The 19,583-nt window shown below is 40.3% G+C and overlaps 1 protein-coding gene across 6 annotated transcripts in view; it reads left to right on the forward strand.

Annotated features, from left to right (window-relative positions):
- Nucleotides 1-19,583, forward strand: part of SPATA13 (spermatogenesis associated 13) — a 71,462-nt gene that overhangs the window by 36,226 nt on the left and 15,653 nt on the right. For 4 of the 6 annotated variants that reach the window (XM_071553779.1, XM_071553769.1, XM_071553759.1 and 1 more), the window contains exons 3-7: nucleotides 5,422-5,784; nucleotides 8,926-9,070; nucleotides 17,112-17,248; nucleotides 17,602-17,781; nucleotides 18,831-19,016. In XM_071553779.1, coding sequence (XP_071409880.1) covers nucleotides 5,422-5,784; nucleotides 8,926-9,070; nucleotides 17,112-17,248; nucleotides 17,602-17,781; nucleotides 18,831-19,016 — 1,011 coding nt within the window. Of the gene's footprint in view, nucleotides 1-3,283; nucleotides 3,474-5,421; nucleotides 5,785-8,925; nucleotides 9,071-14,690; nucleotides 14,880-17,111; nucleotides 17,249-17,601; nucleotides 17,782-18,830; nucleotides 19,017-19,583 lie in introns of those variants that run through there. The other 2 variants (XM_071553798.1, XM_071553807.1) reach the window with 2 other exon arrangements.

Raw genomic sequence — 19,583 nt, forward strand, 5'->3', positions numbered from 1 at the left:
TTATGACCACAAGGTCATGATCACTTAGTACTTTTTATTTTTGGTGGCCTGCATGAACTGAAAAGTCAATTCTGATATTACTACTGAGTTCCTAACATTTGGCAGCTTCAGTGTTATACAGAAATAATAACTATTTAACAGTCAACAATTATAATATGTTACATAGCTGTTATTGCTAGTGTAATAAATTTGTACATTTTTAAACAGACCCCTAAATGTATACAGAATTGTATACTCTTGATCAAAATACAAAGATACCTACATGACATACGCAAATACTGTGATCCTTTTAAGTCTTGACATTTACAGAAAACAGGACGAATTATTATCACCAGTTTTCACAGAGAGTATATAGTAAGTCTGTTCTGAAACTACTTATCCTACACAGGTTTTCCTTGTAACTTAATCTCAGTCAGAATCATCATCTGTTTAATTTATCACACCTTTTTGTAAATTGCATTTGGAAATTAATATGCATTCTTTGTAAATATGTTATTAGATTTTGATTATTTCCTTTCTCTGCATTACAAAAAGGCAGCTGTAGTTAGCATAACTGCATTTCAGCCAGGCAGCTCAAATGTCAACAGATATCAAAACAAGAATTATTGTAACTTATTGTTCAGCTAAGGAAAAATAAAAAAGAGGCATAAAAGGGGCCAGGATGTTCTTTCCTCTGGAGACCGATAAGACTGGGGGTCCTTGTCCAAGAGGCACCTACCTGTGACTTCCCAGCAGATTACGAGGTAGGAAAAAACTTAAAGGAGATATGTGTCCCCTTACACCTCCATGCTTGTCTACATGTGTATGTTATGAAACATTAATTGTTCAACATTTAGAACATAAAATTTAAAAAATCCAAATCATTACTGCAGGGGTTGAAATGCGGATCAGTGGATGGGGAGCCTCAGCAATGTACACAGGATTCAACACATTTATAGAAGGGTGATTTTAATTAGGGAGTTTATTGGTAAAACACATTAAAAAATACTCAGGCCTTTTTTCCCTTTGCTATCATGGTGCCAGGCCTCACAAGTGTGCCAACAGCAGGAAGCTGACCAGCAACAGGCTGTATTGGGCCAGACTTCTAGTTTGGGCTTTCTCTGCAGCGAAGAATGTGGTCAGGTATAGGATGAAGGTTGGTTTAACTGCTCCAGCAGGAGTCCTGCCATGCAATTTTGGGTACTGGCAATTGTATGCCTTATCACTGATAAAAGTTGCATCCACATAAGTACCCTTTTATCAGTACTGCATGGATCAGATGTCATGCTCCTTGGGCAGCACTCCTTCTGAAGGCAATTTTGGGTGCTGCATTTATCAAAGGTACACAGTAGTCTGAGTAACAGCTGGAGAACCTGGTTCTAAAGACTGTAAGATTTCAGTGATTAAACACTTGATGCTGATGTTGCTTACCTTTGTGTTAATGAGTACAGAGAATGCCAGCAGCAGTCATGTGCCATTATATGGAACAGGGTTGTACAAGTGCCAAGTCAAGCTGAGTGAGATAATGATCAAGTCCTTGAAGCTGTTGTGCCTGGATTGAGAAATTTGTCTGGGCCCAGGGACGGGAGAGATTTGGTCTGGCTGGGCTCAGACTCCACAGTGTAGTTGTCTGCCTGGCAGCAACCTGGGAAAGCTTCTTCTATACCCTGTTTGGTATAGTCAGGGGCTCCTGGGGAACACACCATTAACAGCACACCTTAAAGTGGCACCTGGAGATGAGCCCAACTGAAAATAGCTGTCAAATGCAGTGAGAGGCAGGTGCCAAAGACAGCTGCACACAGCTGGAAGGCACCTTGTGGGAAAAGTTGCACATTATTGGAACAGGAGATGGGGATGAAGTAGGGCTCCCCACAGCACTGGGGAACACAGTTGTATTACCATCTACATCTACCTGCAGTCTGGCTTAGCATATGATTCCTGCCTGTAGTGCTGCCTGGCTGATCCAGTCTGTAGGCTTGGCTGATGCTCTTGTTCGGGGGCTCAACTTGACTGCAGGAACATAAAAGAACCAGCACTGCTGGAGGTGCCCTGGCAGGTTCCCCCTCATTCCCAGGGGCTGCTTCTGGATCACCCAGGCATCCCATAGGTCCAGTGACATACTTGCATGATGAATGGCATGTGGAGATATTTTAGATTGCTTAGGACGTTTGAAATGGCCCTGAGTTCCTATATGAAGGCAAGAAAATGTCATCCCAGATTTCTACATGCTATGATAATGGCTTTAACATCTAGTTAATGTACAGACACCTCCATTGCAGAGTCAAAATTTAGATATGAGAATCCGGACCCAAATCCTACCCTAAGGGATCAAAAGCAAATAAAAATGTAGCCTGAGTCAAAGTAAATATTAGTTTTAGATGGTTGTATTTGTAAGTCTACTACTGTCAGGAAATAAAAAAGAAATACAATGATTTAACTTATTTGCTGTTGTAGGAACTTAGCTGTCCAGATAAAATTAATTCATTTGCATTAGTATAAATAAGCAGAGCTGCTTGTTTTTGCAATCTTAGAAGAAATCAAATGGAATGTGTGGCCTACAAAAGAAGATTAATAATCTTGATTGCTAGCATTGGTGATCCTGTACTGTTTGCTAGACTAGCAGGTGGGAATTTCAAAAAATCCAATGTAGATTCAGTTTAGCCCTTAACTTCTCAGAAATCTCAAAATGCCTTGAAACTTTTGACCAGCCTTTCAAATGCATGAGCTCGTGCATGAGATTTTGATTTTCATCCTATATGAAGTATCTTACGTATCTGTAGATGTTACCAGTAATAATGTCATCCTGATTTCCCTGATTCATCAGGAGAAGATAATTTGAGGTCAGTGGTGCTGTATCAGTATAAAGCAAGTCACAGGTGAGATAAAATTGTTTCCTCAGAATTTTTTCATTAATGTCAAGAATCACACATGCTTAAGTGACTGCAGTACTGGAGCCTATGAGTTGTGTGCTGGATATTTTATTCCTTTTACTAAGTGGTCACTTGATCAGGTCCTGCTTGAGTGGGTCACTTGAGTGTGAGATTGTCAGTCTGGTTTCCTCTGATTTTTGCAATGAGAGGATTATGTTTTCTCTTTTATTAGGATTCTTCAGTGCAGTTTGTAGATCTAAGCCCAAAAGCACACATCCTTCAGCATTGTTTATTGTAAGCAGAGATTAATTTGGCTGTCATTTGGATCAGTACTCCGTAGGTGGAGTGCTGCAGAAGGAGAGCAGTCCTCTCTTTGCAAATGTTATTGCTCAAGATAAGAGTGTAAAAAGCAGATTAGAAGATGACGTGTGACGTGTCCTTCCCTCAGTCTAAAAGTTCAGGATCATGGGATGAACTTCGCCTGACTGGTTGTGCAGAGAGTGTGCTCACATTTGTAGCTTTTATGGACAAGACTTTGCCAAACGAAAACATAAAATGACTCTCATGAACTCCTTTCTCAGTCATTGCATATGTGGAGACCCTTTGCCAGTGTCTGATTCTGAGGTAAGAACCTTATTTAACCTGTGATTTTGCTGCACAGTCCTCCAAGGGGCTGTATTTACGGAACAGCTTTGCTGAAGCTGTGTCAGTGCAGGGAGTGACTCTCTACTGAACTGGTTGCACTGTTAAAACTGGCCCTGAGCTAAAGTCTGTAGAGAGGCTGAGGCATGCTTGAGGGACAAGTGTCATGCCACAGAAGTCAAAATTTGTGTAAGTGCTCTATTTAGAACAAATTTCATGCTGTATGTGAAATAATTGAATGTAGAGCAATGTATAACATTGAAAATTTTTCATACCTTAATTGCAATAATCATGTTAAAATATTAACTGTTTAATAACTCTTCTTACTGGCTGAAGTGCTTTCATATCGTGAAATTTGTCTTAAGCTGTCTTTCAAACAAAAAGCAATGTCTGCCCACTGTTTTACTTGGCCTTCATTGGAGTTGTCTGGCCTGGCTGAAAACAGCAGGTGGGGAAGAAGGTGACAGAAGATAAGTCCTCTGTCACAGGCATCATTGTAAAAGGCTGTTTCTGGGCTGCATGTTTGCTTTAAATATGCAATATCTGAAATGCCTTCATCTGGTTTGAAACAGATGAACAAAATTTAGTCAGAAACAAACAAAGTGATGCCTCTCTTTTTTGGAATACTTCTTAGCTTTCTCAGTATCTTTTCTATTCTTTATAAAGAAGCCAGGAAAAGATAAGGAACACCAAGAAATTGGAAATTTGAGGGAAAAGTGAACAAAAAATTTTATGTGCTGATTTTTTTCTGAAAAACTGCAGGGGTTTTGCTACAAAAATTCACAACACTTTTACTTCAAATGCATTGAAATGCTTAAAAATGATCCCTCTAACAGGTATTTCAGCTGAGGTTATTTTATTTCCAAACTTGTACCACTACAATTATGATACTTGTGACTCACTCTGTGAGACAGACGTGCTGTTAAATAGGAACAACATGCTTATTTTCTACACTTCCTCTCTAAACCCATCAGTTTTTCCTGTATTTGTGTTAGAATATATCTCTGATCTTAGTCTGTGTGACTTTAATCTCCCAGAGCACACAGCTTCTCCCTTCCAAACTGGATGAGCTCGCTTACCCAAATCACTTGTGGCTGCAGAATCTCTACATCTGACCCAAGTGGGAGTGTGGGAGTGAGCGGTAGGAGGAAGTGTGATTGGTTTAGTATCGGTTACAGTTACCTGGGATCTGCGAGCAGCCAAACTGCAGCCGTAACTGTTTATTTTCATCACTGAACAGAGGTGAAACAGAGGAGTATCATAAAATGGGTTGAGTTGAAAAGGACCTTGAAGCCCATTTTTTTCCAACTCCCCTACCATGAACAGGGGCACCTTCCACCTGACCAGGCTGCTGAAAGCCCCATCCAACATGGCCTTGAACACTGCCATGGTTGAGACATCCACCACTACTTTGGGCAACCTGTTCTGGTCAAGAATTTATTCATATATCTAATCTAAACCCAACCTCTTGCAGTTTAAAATTGTTACCACTTGTCCTATCACTACAAGCCTTGGTAAGAAGTCCAGAAACACAGTATGCCGATTGAATTGTTTTGACTGGTGTTACCTGTAACATCCTATTTGTGCACAGGAACAAGACCTGTGAGTGCAGAACTATCTTTCCAAGATATTATTCTGTAAATTCAGTGTTTATGATAGGTCCTGTCTGTACTGTGGATGTAATTAGATGAGTTTTTAGTGTGAGTAGTCATGTGTGCCAAAGATGTGGTGATGGTTGGGTGTTACTCATGACAAGAATCATCATGTCTTTCCTTTGCAAAGTTACTTCTGAATTGTCAGTTGTACATGTTGTATTTATGGTAACTCTTTCTGTTTTAGCAGTGTTAAGTTGATCTGCAATATAACAAACTTTTAAATGTTAACTGTCAGAAAATTCTGTGGCTTATTTGACTTGTTCACATTTAAAAAGGTTGTTTCTGATGACCACTGGAAGAGGTCCACATCCCAGGATGAAGAAAAGGCAGACTCACAGAAAGTCACAACCAGGAGATGGGGCTCTGGAAAAAGATCTCGGCCCAGACCTCTCTCAGACTATGGCCAAATGTCAATCAGAAGTTTCTCTATACCAGAAGATGCAGTTGCAGTGGAGTCTCAGAAGACAGACTGCATGGATGGAGAAAATCAGCCAGGACTGGCATCTGTAGGGTCTGTGACCCAAAGCAATACAGTAGGCTACCACAGAGGGCGAAAAAGACGACCCATTTCTGTAATAGGTGGGGTCCATTTCTATGGAAACGATCCAGTAGAAGAGAGAGAAGGTCTGCTGACACAAGTAAGATAAACAGATGTGCTCTGCAAACTGCAGAAGACCCTTTCACTTCCTTGTCTCTGTCTTCAGCCTAGAAATAGAATGGATGCTTCCTTCTCTTCCTTCCCTTTTGTCAAGCTGGCATCGTTTACTTACATTACTGCTTTCCTGGTCACTAATTACTTTGTCTTCCTGATAAAAAACAATACTGCATGGAATAAACCTGATACTGACTTTAGGATAATCTTTTCTGTGTTTTAAATTAACCTGATTTCTTTCTTGGAATGATCATTATGTCTTATAAGGGCTCATTTGTGTGTAATACAGTTGTGTGTTTAGTCTCCTTACAGAGTGTTGGGCCTGAGGAACAGAGGAGTACAATCAAATATGACAATAACTCATTATTTATTGATCATTTCAAGTTACCCAAAAGCAGTCTGTTCAAAATCTATGGCATTAGCAGTGGTGTCAAAATCTTGGTATTTGTATGGCAAGGATACTTAAAACTAATGAAGACATCGCTTGAGAAAATTGGCAATAAATTTAGAAATCACTGAAAGAAAGAGTCTAAGAAAACTGACTCTATTAATAAAATGTCTGTTCATATATTACTAAATTGACCAGATGAAACAAATGTAAGAAAACAGTAAGAAAGCAGGGTGTACTTGAGCAGTACCTATATACTTGTTTGCCACCTCTGTTGGCTTAAATAAACAAGTGAGAAATTAGAAACTTCTGAAAGGTAAAAGTTGCTCCTTTTTCCCTGGAGGTAGTCCTGAGCAGGTACAATGTGTAGAGGAACTTACTGTTGTGTTGGTACTGGTGGCCCACCTTGCACTTGTTTGCAGAGCTTCCTGCTCACGGGCTTTTTAAGACCGCACTCATCACATGTTTTCCACTTTTCAGGACAGGTGAAGGACTTCTGCCTAAAGGGATAGTCAAGCTGACAAAGCAACAGAAAAAAAAAAGAATATTTACATCCTCAAAAAATGTGATTCTGGTGGTTATTAATGGAATTTGAATCCTCTTAATCTTTCTCATGCCACTTCATTTCCTACTGGGAAGTTTAGTGGTACTAAAATGGTAAAACAACGGCAGGACTTTCAGTCTCCTTTGAAAAGCAATTTGTAACACAAACATTGTTATTGTATATTACACATTTTTTCTTTATAATTCCCTGATGAAAAAGTGCATCTTGATTCAAAACCCCAGATAAAGCAAATGAACCTTTTACCCCGGCAAAGGCTTTAGTTTCAAACCCAGTATCATTGGGATATTTTAAAATTAATTTTATTGCTTAACTTTGATTAAAAAAAACTACGACAATTTTTGTTACAAATTCTAGGCCATCTTACTCAAGAATAATAGATGGATTTCAAGGGATAGTAAGTACTGGCAACTCATATAATCCTTGTTGTACTGTGGAAGTGAATCAACGCTTTCCAGGCCCTTAATTTACTGCTGAAAGCAAATTGATCTCTTTTCAAACCTTGTTTGCATCAGTTTAATAAGGAGGGGAACATCCATCAAGGCAGCTGTTTGAGTTGACTCTTTCCATGTTCTGATGCTGCCACAAGGGCTTGACTGGGGTTAAATGAGCACACTGCTGGATCACTGTGGTCAAGACCAAAATTATGGAGCATTCTCAACAAGGGCACATTTTTAAGCCAAATGATGGCATTTCTAGGACTGCCACTGAGTAGCAGCACATCCTTGTCTGTCTGCGGAAGGGATTTGGACTGAGGCCTTAGAAGAAAATTTTAGTTGCCTAGAAACAAATAGCTTTTTTGCTTAGTCAGCCAGTTATTTGCATACAGTAACTGCCATCACTTCTATTAGCTATTTGCTACAACATATCAGACTTACTCTGTGGTGTAGGATCCTGGTATGTAGCTAAAGCACTCGGGAAGAGAGGTCAGAAGTTGAGGTAGTTAACTTACAATCAACACACAGTGAGGTTTTTGACAGTCATATCAGAAAGTGAATTTGTAACTGGAATGTAAAAAAGAACTAATGAAGCAGGAATACATATGCTTAGAAGTATTTTATGTGGGGCTTTCAAAGATTGCTCTTCACACTGGTGATTTTTCCCTTAAAAGCTTTGAAAACCCATGAGAATACTTGGAAAGTGTAATACTAATTTCTTCTTTGTTGTATTTTGTTTTGGTCTGATATCTTAGGTGTGAGAAAACATTTTCAATCAATATTAAATTCTAACAGTGTCAAGAGATAGTTAAATAAAAAAACATCCCTTATGTTTCAGATTACTTGATAGAAGGGCCTATGAACTGTAACAACTGATTGATAAGAGAAGATCTAAAGATGAGTCTCTCTGAAATTCATGTGCTGAAGCCTGGCTGTTTAATGTTGAATGCTGATGCAAGGTCATTCAGTCTGGCCAATGTGGAGTTATTCAGGGAAAACCTAAAATCAGACTCAATTTGCAAATATAACCGGTGTTTTCTCTAGTCATAATTAAGCAAATAAATGATTTATCTAAAGAAAATGGTTTTGAGATAAATTTACAGTAAACTTAGTATTATCTTTTTCAATGAGACTCCTGAGAACTCAGAGCAGAAGAACATTTCGACAATTATTATTGTCCTGTACAGCATGTTTATTTTGTTAACAAGCAATACATTTAGTTGAAGAAAGCAAACATCCCAGGATATGAACAGAACTTCCAGCTATAGCACATCTGGTCCTTCCTTCTCCTTGGCTTTCCCTTGAGATGTGTGTTTGCAATGGCAGCCGGCATTACACAGGCTCATCTCAAAGCAGTTAGAACCCAGAACGTTTAGGCATGAAGTCTTCATAGAATCATAGAACGGTCTGGGTTGGAAAGGACCTTCAAAGATCATCTAGACCAAACCCCCTGCAATGAGCAGGGACATCTTCAACTAGAACAGTTTGCTCAGAACTCACTTTGTAGCCTGATTTGAATGTTTCCAGGGATGGGGCATCTACCACCTCTGTGGGGAACCTGTTCCAATGTTTTACCACCCTTATCACGAGAAACTTCTTCCTTATATCTATTCTAAAGTGATCTGCCTTCAGTTTAAAGCTCTTCCCCCTTGTCCTATCACTACATGTCCTAGTAAAAAGTCCTCTCCAACTTTCTTGCCGCCCCTTTACTGATACTGGATTTTCCTGTTTTTCCTGTAGCCTGTAGCACGGCCACCCGTTCCAGCCCATCAGGTTCCCCCGTACAAAGCTGTTTCAGCCAGGTTCCGGCCACTCACCTTTTCACAAAGTACCCCCATTGGCCTGGACCGGGTTGGACGGAGGCGGCAGATGAGAACATCTAATGGTAAGATGAGCAAATGTTTTTAACTTTGTAGATCTCAAAGTTATTCCCTCCAGGCTGAGCAGGAATTAGAATATCACATGGAACACAAAATGGTGCAAACCAACTCTGACAAAGTAGTACCCACCTAAGTTCCTTTGGTTTTGAGTTTCTTATTAGTAGCTGTTGTGGTCATGTAAAACTTGTTTTTCACATCTGCTGCTTGACATTTTATTGTTCTGTACCATGTACACCTCTGTATTTTCAACTCAATTCATATACTTCCCTCAAGTTAATAGATTATGAAAGAAGTAAGTTCTAATATGCTTGAGTTCACACCTGAGCTCTAGTGACACTCCACATGTATTTTTAATTTTCTATTTGCCATGAATTCCGCTGAACTACTGAAATTGGCAAGCCTTAAATAAATAGCCCAACCAGGGCTGTGGGACATGAGGGACAGGTTCTTGGAAAACTTTACATTTTTGGAAGTATTGTCCTTTATCAGACTCTGATGTGCCCTGTGTATTTTTGCTGTAGTTGTTTACTCTTAGCATGCAACACTATCCGGAGCTAATTGAAAGTCCTGTCTAGTATTAGTGGAGCATTTCTTTTAATGTGGGATGAGAAGATCCTGGGTTAATACCACTTGTGTTCTTTCAGAGCACTGTGAGCATAATCTGAAGAGTTATTTGTGTTTCACTGGCAAGAGTTGGAAATAAAAGCAAAATTTTCACTTTATATCCTTCACTCTGTTAAAAGTGAACAAAATACTGCTGGGATCCTTCACCCTGAAATCTTCTCCATCAGGGCTTGCTATGAATGAAGTAAAGCTTAACAAATAGCATTTTCAATGCTTCTTTATTAAAATTACACATATGTTTACAAGTCAGTACTTGGCTTCAGTGGTTCTAAGATAAGTTTATATTCAATGATGTCCAAATCCTGCTCAAAAATACCTCAACTACAAATTAATTTATGTAAGAACATGTTAAAACTACTTTTTCCTGTCTTGAATAGAACGGTTTTCTTCTGAAGCTGCTCACCAAGAAGGAGACTTGAGAATTTCTAACTATAGCAATGAGATTCCCTATATATACTATGTTAGTATTTTAATTTATATTGTAGTAAAATATTGGGAACTATTTTAAAATCCATGTCTGGAGCATATTCTTGCTGTACACATCTTAGTATACTTAATGATCCAGGTCAGACATTGAGGTAAATTAGAGATCTAATGCTGAGACCCTTGCTGGGATTACATGGTATCTCAGTCCCTGATTCCAGAAGGATCACTCACAGAATAACAGTTCTGCTGTAAGATAGTTTGGAAAAAAAGAGACTCTTTTATTGCCACAAAGTAGGAATTATTTTTCTGTTTTTAGTTATCCTTTCCAATTTATGTTTGGAAACCTCATGAAATAATATTAGTTACCTAGACAACTGCCCGAGAGCAGTATTTTTCCAGGTATTTAGCTTTTGAATAACTGATCTCGTAAACATAAGCATCAGGATGACAAATACACAAACCAAGATTTCTACTACTTTTCAAGACAATGAGGCCAAAGCAATATTGATTATGTTGGATGTGACTTTCATGAGTCCTTACAATAAACATAGAAGTGGAGCAGGAAAAGCTTCTGAAATCAAAACTCTGAAAGCAAATGCGGAATATCATAGACTTCGCAGTCTGAAAGCAATTGCAAAGATCTGTTAAGGAGCTTCAGCAGAAAATGGTAAAGTGACTTGTGTCATACATTCTGATCTCTTTCCTTTTTTCTCTTAAATCATAAGGCATTTCCTTGTCTTTGAACATGTGAGAGTTTTTTGTTTGCTCATGCACAGTGAAATTTGATAGTACAAACCCCCTTTATTATAGAAAGTAATTGTAAACTTAAGCACTGAAAAACAGTGGTATCTTATTTTAGTTACTAGCTAAAGCCTAATACATTGTCTCTTCTAACAATAGGAGATAGAAGTGGAGATGTAAATTTTTAGAAAAATAGCTATTAGAAGATAGTGAAATGTCATCTGTAGGAAACAGAATAATAATCAGACAAAACATAAGGGAAACTTCACTTGAGACTTTTATTGCTACTCTTACGCTTAAAGGGTTGCAAGTTTTAAATTATATTAAAGAGATTGACTATTTATGAGAGTAGAGCAATTTTTATAAGCATCTTAAAACCCCATCTTTTTTGCATATTTTTGTGGGGGACTTGATTTTTGCTAAATTGAGTGGTGAACTCCTTTAGATAGGCTCAGCTCTGAGTATGTAGGGTGGGATTCAGCTTAAGTCATCTAAATTTAGTCTAAATAAAGGGATCTACATAAGAGTTAAATTTTAGTACACCTATTACAGGCAGTAGAGGACTAATTACCCATCCCAGAGTCCAGTGTTGTGTGGGGTACCTAAGCATCTGCCTGAATCTGGCAGATATGACAGAGGACCTATGGGAGACCTTTCTCCAGTGGCAGCCAAAGGCCAGCAGGGTATCCAGAACACTTAATGTGGTGCTAGGTAGCTATGTTTAAATGAATGATCTGAGGCCCTTGTCATTTCAGCCAAGGAAGGTTAGAGTAGAATTGCCTTTGGATGAGGTGGGTTGTTCTCAGCTCTTTTAATTGTGACCAGTACCTTCTGATTTAGATGGTTCATTCGAATGTGGATGCTGGTATTTCTTTAAATAAATTTAAATGTCTTCAAGTAGTATCCTGTTGTGGATGTTTGCCTACAATGACCATCAAACTATTCCCAGTTCATCAAAGTTGGGTAACTAAGTAGGTTTCAGCCTGTGTGGACACAGTTCAGGAACAAATCAGCAAAGTGATCAGTTTTCTTAAGGAAACAGCACATGCATGGAGTCTTCACAAATAATGTGGGAAGGGAAGTATAAAATGAAATGGTAGTTCTTGCTAGTGTACTAAATTATTCATGGTATTAAAAGTGAGGCACAAGGCACTGCACTGGCAGCAGTGTTGATAACGGCAAGGTAGTGCACATGGAGGAGGCACAAGAGCCTGGTATGCTTGCAGAAGAATGGACTCTGAATTGGATATTGCCATTCAGGAAAAGATCTTGCCATCCTAACAGACATTTAAAGTGTCAGTGTGGTGCATAGTAACAGTCAAAAGAGTAAATAGAAGGGCAGGATTTTGTAGGAAGGAAATAGAGGACAAAACAGAAAGCCCAATTGTGCTACTGGTCTCTGTGTGTGTGGGCCATCTCCCTGTTCCTTTCCATCCCAAAAGGCATTTTTCACAGAGGACGATACAGAGAAAGGCAAAAAGACAAGAAAACTGACTCAGTGTCTCTGGGAGGAGTGGTTACTGTGGCTAGGGCTCTGCAACATGGTAAAAAGGACAATAGAAAAATAAAAGTCTGTTTTGGATAGAAAAAATGAACAGATAATAGTTATTGTTTCAAATAATGTAAGAATAAAGGGCACCAAGTGAAATCACCAGAGAGCAAGTTCAAAATAAAATACAGTTTTCACATTCTATAAAATTAAACTATGAAACTGATTGCTACACATAATATTTCATATCCCAACAGTTTTACCAAAATTCAGAAAGTGGTTTGAAAACTCAGTTCATTAAACACAAAGGTTCCAGGAGGGATCTGACTCTGATCTGCAGATAGCTTGAAATTAGAAAAGTACATCAGAAAAATGTCATTACATGCCCCATCTATTTTTATGTTCCTTCCTGGGCATCTGCAACTGCCTGCTGTCAGAGCAGTGGTTGGAGGTGATCTATGGCTTGCCCCAGAGTGGTGGGTTCTATGATACCAGAGGGTATTATCTAGAACTGGATTTACTTGAGGTGGGTAAATTAGTTTTACATTTAGTATTTTAGTATGTGCTACCCACAGCCCTTTCAGAGTGCCCTGTGCAGTGGGTAAGCCAGCTCAGTATGCTTTTGGACGAGATTACTGTGGACTGCCACTACAGAGGACTGTTTGTGCCTCCTCCTGTCCCTGGCTGATCAGATCAGTAGACAAACCTGCCAACACCTCACCTCAAATGAGCACTTTGGTGGTCGTTCAGTTTGTGGCTGAACAGTTGCTAGATGTGCCTGGGCAAAGGAGGGAGAGCAGACCCCACTCCACCCTGGCAGCATTCCACAGAGGCATTAAGTTTGTTCTTGGACAAAAGTGCACAGTCCATTCTGTTCTGCAGAAATCAAACCAAAAGACTGTTTTTCAGAGGTTGTTTTTCATATATCTTCTAAAAGAGCTGTATGGGGTTTGATCTGATTTTCTTTTGGCAGTTCAACTGTTTTTCCCTAGTGAATAGGGGTTTTGATATGGCAGAGACCTCCTGCTCTGGCTGATTAAAAGCTTGAAGCCTTCACTTGCAGGTCCCAGGTTCATCAGCACTTCAGTGTCTCCAGTGTCACTTCTGTTTGCTAGGTTGCTTTGTTTTAGTTTGTGCCAGGAAAAATTCACAGGGCGTATAATGTGCAGTAGCTTATTTTTAATGTGCTATCCAACAAGAGTCCTTGCGGCAAGAAATAATAGAGGAGTTTGGGAGACTCGGAAGAGAATTCCTGTCAGTCTCCTGTGCAGTGCAGCACAGACAGGATTTTTGCAGGAAGATGGCATTAATATTGCAGGGTGATGTTTGGCTTTTCCTTCTCTGTCTGAGGCAGTGCTGGGGGAAAGCATGTGATTTCAGTGGGTGTTGAGAAGTCGCTGTGTTAGAAATGCCTTCGGGGTTTTGTGAACACATCCTGGAGGAGGAGGCAGTACCCAGTCACAGGACAGGCTCAGCTGAGCAACAGTTTGCAGGTAAAAAAGAAGCCATAAGGATTATGGAGCTTTCCAGACTGTAAACACAGTGCTGTGTACAAGCACAGATTGCAGCAGGCTTTGCACTCTGCTGATGGGAGCAGCTCCTGCTTTTGCTTCCAGTGCATGGACTGATCCAGCTTCACTGCAGAATGACACAAATATAAGGCTGGTGAATGTTGGCCCATGGTGAATGAATGAGGTCGTGCTCTGGCTAGGTCAGACCCAGGAGAAAGCTGGATGGTTTGGGTGCTTTCCTGCTTCATTCCCTATTTGATGGACCAGCTGAATTAAGTAGTTTCAGTGAGAAAATGTCTCTGGCTTCCCCTGTTTTCCTGAGAGCAGTCTGATGCATCCTTTACACTTGGGCTGCTTGGGCCCTAAATAACGATACAACATTTGCCTGTGAAGCAAGAGAAGTTTTAATAGCTGTGCAAAAAATACCTTAATAGTTTATTTCTACTGGAATTTGAACAGGTATATTATGACAAGGATAGACCGATACTCCAAACAGTGTTGTAATACAAGGAACTCCCAGCTCCCATCCAGAGCAACTCTCCCTTTGAACTGCAGTCATTTGAATATAGATTGAAATCGCATTTAGCTGCTTTAATGAAAAACAAATGCACTCCTGAGCTTGCTGCGCTCACAATGTTCAGGCACTATGGGAGTGGTCTGGGCGGCTGCAGGCACAGCATGGCCAGGGACAAGCAGCCAGGTTTTTGTTTCTTTTCTTGAACTTCCTCCCTAAGGGCACCCCATGATGTCAGAGAGCTGGGAGCTCTCGGCAGCAAGGCTGAGCGGCTGAGTGCACCACTGGCAGTTCCAGTCACGCTCAGCCTCAGAGGCACTGCCAGCAGCTGAAGGCAGTGAACAGGCTGTTTCCCGCAGCTCAGAGCCTCTTGTGATCCTCCATCAGCCCTTTAGGGCTGAGCATCACCTGTTAGAGCTCAAACCTTTGCCCTGGTGTCCAGTCTGACAGCAGCATGGTAGCCAGGGGAGCAGTGGCACGATTTTGGAGTCTGGAGAGCCTTCAGATGGGTACGTGTGAGTAGAACCTGCTCTCTTCTCGCTATTTTTAACAGTGTTTTTAGATTGAACTGATAAACAGTGGTAGTCAGGGGTCCTGATTCTGGTCATGCTTACTCTCTGTCATCCATGGAAACCTGCGGCCTCACACTGCTGACAAAGCTGCTAGGAGATCTGAATCGGTCCCATGCTGTCTTTTAAGTTTTTGTATCCCGATGGTGCAACCAGGAAAGCACATCCCTCCCTCTGATATTTCTATCTGTAAACAATAAAGGAATAGATGCAGAATGCAAGCAACTGATTTCACTTGAGTCTAACTACAAAGTCAATGTAAGCTTGTTGGTCTGGTACAGAATAACAAACAGCTATCGATCCTATAATTGTAGTAATTTTTTGTCTGGAGCCAAATGAATTAGGTTATTTTGATGTGTTGTTGTTATTGGAGCAAATGAACAGGCAGTACTGATAGTAGAGTGGAGATGTATAAAGGACCACTAGGATTAATTTTTTGATGTTGCCTTATAAGATAAAAACTGATATAATGAAATATTTATTTGCAGTTTTTTAGAATAAAGCAGTTTCAGTAAGTTTCGCAAGATATATTTTAAAAGTTTATCAGTGTTCAGATTTAGGAATCTATAGGGAAAAAAGTCTTAAACAGGAGTTCTGCATCTTCTCAATTTAGACAGATTATACCATTAATGTGAATGTATATTTTAAGATTTTTTTGGTGAATATGTGTGGTAATCTGCTTTGATCTCTCTTGCAAATTAATACTCAGATGACCAAAGATGCTATTGATGGTATGAGTGCCCATAAAGATGGAGTTGCAGTGTTTCTCCCTGTAACATCAATAGGGGATGACAGCAGTGTGTCTCACCCATCTGGAGCCCCTTGCTCAGCAGGCAGGCAGTACCCAGATTTGAAGCAGACTAGAGAAGAGGCAGTGCCAGGGCCCTGCTGCTCTGCCTTGCTGCTTAGTAAAATTGGCAGTTTCAGTAATTCTGCTTAAAGGTCAGGAGTAAGAGATGCTCTGCAGGCTGTGTGGCAACATACCTAGGACATGCTAACCTTTAGCAAAAGAGTTCAGTGCTAGCAGCCCATTCTAAATTTTACTTGATTTTTTACTTTTTATTTTTAATGCATTTTTGAGCACTGTATGATCCTCAGGCTCTAGTTATTCACAGCTTGGACCTGCCATAGGAATAAATCATTAAGGATAAATTAACAAGGACCAGAGAGTGTGCTCAGGCACTGGGCCACTAGTCATGAATGCTTCTTGATTGCCAGCCCATTCTGATGGATTTGGACATTACAGACATTTCAAAGGCAAGCCCACTCAGACAGGGTCCAGCACTGAGCAAAGTGGGCATCAGTCAGTCAGTATGACTTGTTCCTGAGATCAGTGCCCAGTCCTCTTCATCGGCCAGTATGGAGATCATCACCAAAAGGATCTGCCACCCAGTGGTGTACCCCAAATGGGTTTTACAGTTTTATACTGTAACATATGCATAGTGACAGTCACTTAAATGGTATTTTTCTTCATTTATGTGGCTGTATAATAAAATTAAGCCCATCTTAGTCCTGGTCTCTATTTATATACAAAGCTGCCTCCTTGGTTAGAAAATGTGCCGTTGTCAAACCAAGATTTTTTTGTGATTTGGGGCAATCAGAACAGGTTTTTGCTTGGGCAGTTACACCGTACTCAGTCCAGACTCTCTGTCACCTCAGACCTTGGTGCTGCGAGAGCGTCCTCCAGTGTCTGGGAAAGGTGGCAGGGCAGGGGCTGTGCATGGGTTCCATGGAGGTGTGTGTCCTTGTGACCCTGTAGGGGATGTGACAGTGTGAGGGCACTCAGCCTGGGCATAACAGTGTCCCAGCTGACTACTAGGTGCTGCTGGGCTCTCTCATCTGCCATGTGGAAAACCACATTGGGGCCTCCCTTCTGATAGAGGTCATTTGAGGTTTCCTTTGGGTAAAAAATAAAGGAAGATTGTTTCTACCTCTTTGCATACAAAAATTTCACAGTTTTATCATCTGCTAAATGAGAAAACTCTGGAAAAGAGTAAAAAGTATTTAATGATGGAAAAGTGGTTTTCCTGAGAGCTCTGCTGACTTCGACTTCTGTTGTTATTGTTATATTCATGACAACAAAGGCAATTTCTCAGCTATTCCTCTTGCATTGTTCTTTTTCTTTGAATCATAAAAATGATGAAGCAAACAGCTGTTGCACCTTTGTTTTAGTTGCTGCAGATGGTGGGACTGAATCTTCAGCCTTAGTGGATGACAATGGCAGTGAGGAAGATTACAGCTACGAGGAGCTCTGCCAAGCTGCTCCCAGGTACCTGCAGCCTGGAGGCGAACAGCTGGCAATTAATGAGGTAACATCCAGGGCTTTGCACTGCTGAAACACTGGGGCAGGGACAGGCCTGGGGGATGCAGAGAGCTGTTTTCCACGGGTCTGAGGTTTTCTATTCATAAAAAGTGCAATGGTGGTAGCCAGCGTAAGAAATAATCCAGCAGCAGTGATGACCTGTCACTTGTAACTTGTTAGCCTATGTACCTGCTCTGGATCAGGATTCTAATTGTTCTCACATGCATAGATTTCTGAAAATCCAGAATTACAGTTTTATCCTGTAATAGGAGTAATTGTAGGTGGTCTAGTGAGGTATTTGATCTTTTTGTGATTTTCATATCTTTTGTCCTTCACAATCTTATTTTCTTCCTATCTCAGCTGATAAGCGATGGCACTGTTGTCTATGCAGAGGCTCTCTGGGACCATGTCACTATGGATGATCAAGAGCTGGGCTTCAAAGCTGGAGATGTCATTAGAGTTCTGGAAGCTTCCAATAAAGATTGGTGGTGGGGAAGAAATGAGGACAAAGAAGCCTGGTTTCCAGCTAGCTTTGTCAGGGTGGGTAACTCTCTTTCTTTTGCACCATTGCGAGATTCCTGGCAGAGTGTGACAGTTGTCATGGCATTATATTTCAGTGAAGGGCCTGATCATCAGCATGTATGTAGTGTATGTCAGGGGTGTAACTCCGAATGAGTTCACAAGGCACAAAACAATAGAGAATCACACCCTAAGGTCCCTTAGCTCCTTTGACAACTTCTAAGCTGTTTTCTCCTTTTTTGTGGTCCTTTTGTAAACCAAAGGAAATTCTCAAGCAGAGATTACAGGAGCAGAAAGCTCAACCAGGAGCCATCATTCTATACAGAGAGGATGCAACAGTTTTCATAAGGGTGTGGGGAAATCTATGCTGCAGGGATTTCTTGGTAAAATAGGACTTCATTTATTATCACAACATGGTGTAGAAATCTGGTTCACAGTTTGAAGTCCGTAGCCAGAACTCACACAGATAATTGACAGTGTAACTCTCAAGATGGTATAAAATTGAAGTATATTTTAGAAAGTAATTTGAAGTACTTTTTGAGAGCCTGTGGTGAAGCTTGGGCCACTCTGCATGAAGTACTACTCAAAGTGCTAGAGATGGTTCCTGATAGTGCCATTCCTAGATCTCCAGCCAACATGGGCAATCAGACAAGAGTCAGAAAAAGGAGGTGCTGTTATCCACATTATACAGGTGGGGAACTCGTGCAGAGGGAAACTATTCAAAAGTTGCCTACTTTTGTAATTTTACCCATATGCTAGCATGGGCAAAATAACACATAAACTATTAGTAAGGGTCAGAAATAGCCTTAAGTCTGAAAAGTACACAGGCAATACAGCAGAGTATCCCTCAGAATCTATGAGTAGAAAGCCATGTATTGAACCAGACAGAAATGTTAACACTTTGTTTGAATATGCAGTGGGCACAGTGAGACAAATCCCCCTCTTTAAGGTAAGAATGGGAACATTTCTGTAGCAAGTTTTCACTTAATTGTAACAAGTTTGTAACAGTTTTACCATATTTTGTAAAAGTTTCTGCTTTGCTCTAATTCCTTTGTTTGTTCTGGCTGCAGCTGCGAGTTAATCAGGAAGAAGTGCCAGAAAATTGTAATAGTATCCAGGATGAAGCACAAGATGCAGATATTAGCAAGCATCGCCAGAAAATAGCTGAAAACAAGGATCAGATGAGAACCAATGTTATACAGGAAATTATGAACACAGAACAAGTCTATATCAAGCATCTCAAGGACATTTGTGAGGTACAGCCTTTAACCTCAGGACATTCTGCTGACCTAACTTGAACTAAAGATGTCATATAAGTTGAGAACTAGAGTAGTTTCTCATATCAAAATATTCCCATTTGAGCTTCTGAGGCTGTCAGTCAGACCCTTCGTGCGTCCTTTTACAGCTTTCCTCTCTGTCCTCTGCCACGAGGTATTGCTTCCTTTTTTTTAAAAAAAAAAAAGAATTCAGTTTCTGACAGGGAAAAAGTGCTTTGCTATCTGACTTCTATTTCTATAACAATGAGAGAGGAAGTCCAGTTTATTTAGAACTTTTTACTGCTTAGTTTATATAGAAAACTTTGAGTAACTATGATATTGCCATTCAGGGACAAAACTTTTTGAAATTAACTTGGAAACAGTATCTGCTGCTTGGAGATTTTTGTTTTCTCAAGCAAAGGGACTTTTGCTGGATGCTTAGAAGCATTGAAGGAATGTAAAGGTGTTTTAGATCTACCTTGCTTGTTTGAATCATAAAATGGGAGTGGGTGGGAGGGGGTGTTCTTCTACTTTGCTCAAATTTTGCTGGAGGCCCACACTTAGACA

Source organism: Pithys albifrons, chromosome 1 (genome assembly GCF_047495875.1).
Source record: "Pithys albifrons albifrons isolate INPA30051 chromosome 1, PitAlb_v1, whole genome shotgun sequence".
Taxonomy (NCBI): domain Eukaryota; kingdom Metazoa; phylum Chordata; class Aves; order Passeriformes; family Thamnophilidae; genus Pithys; species Pithys albifrons.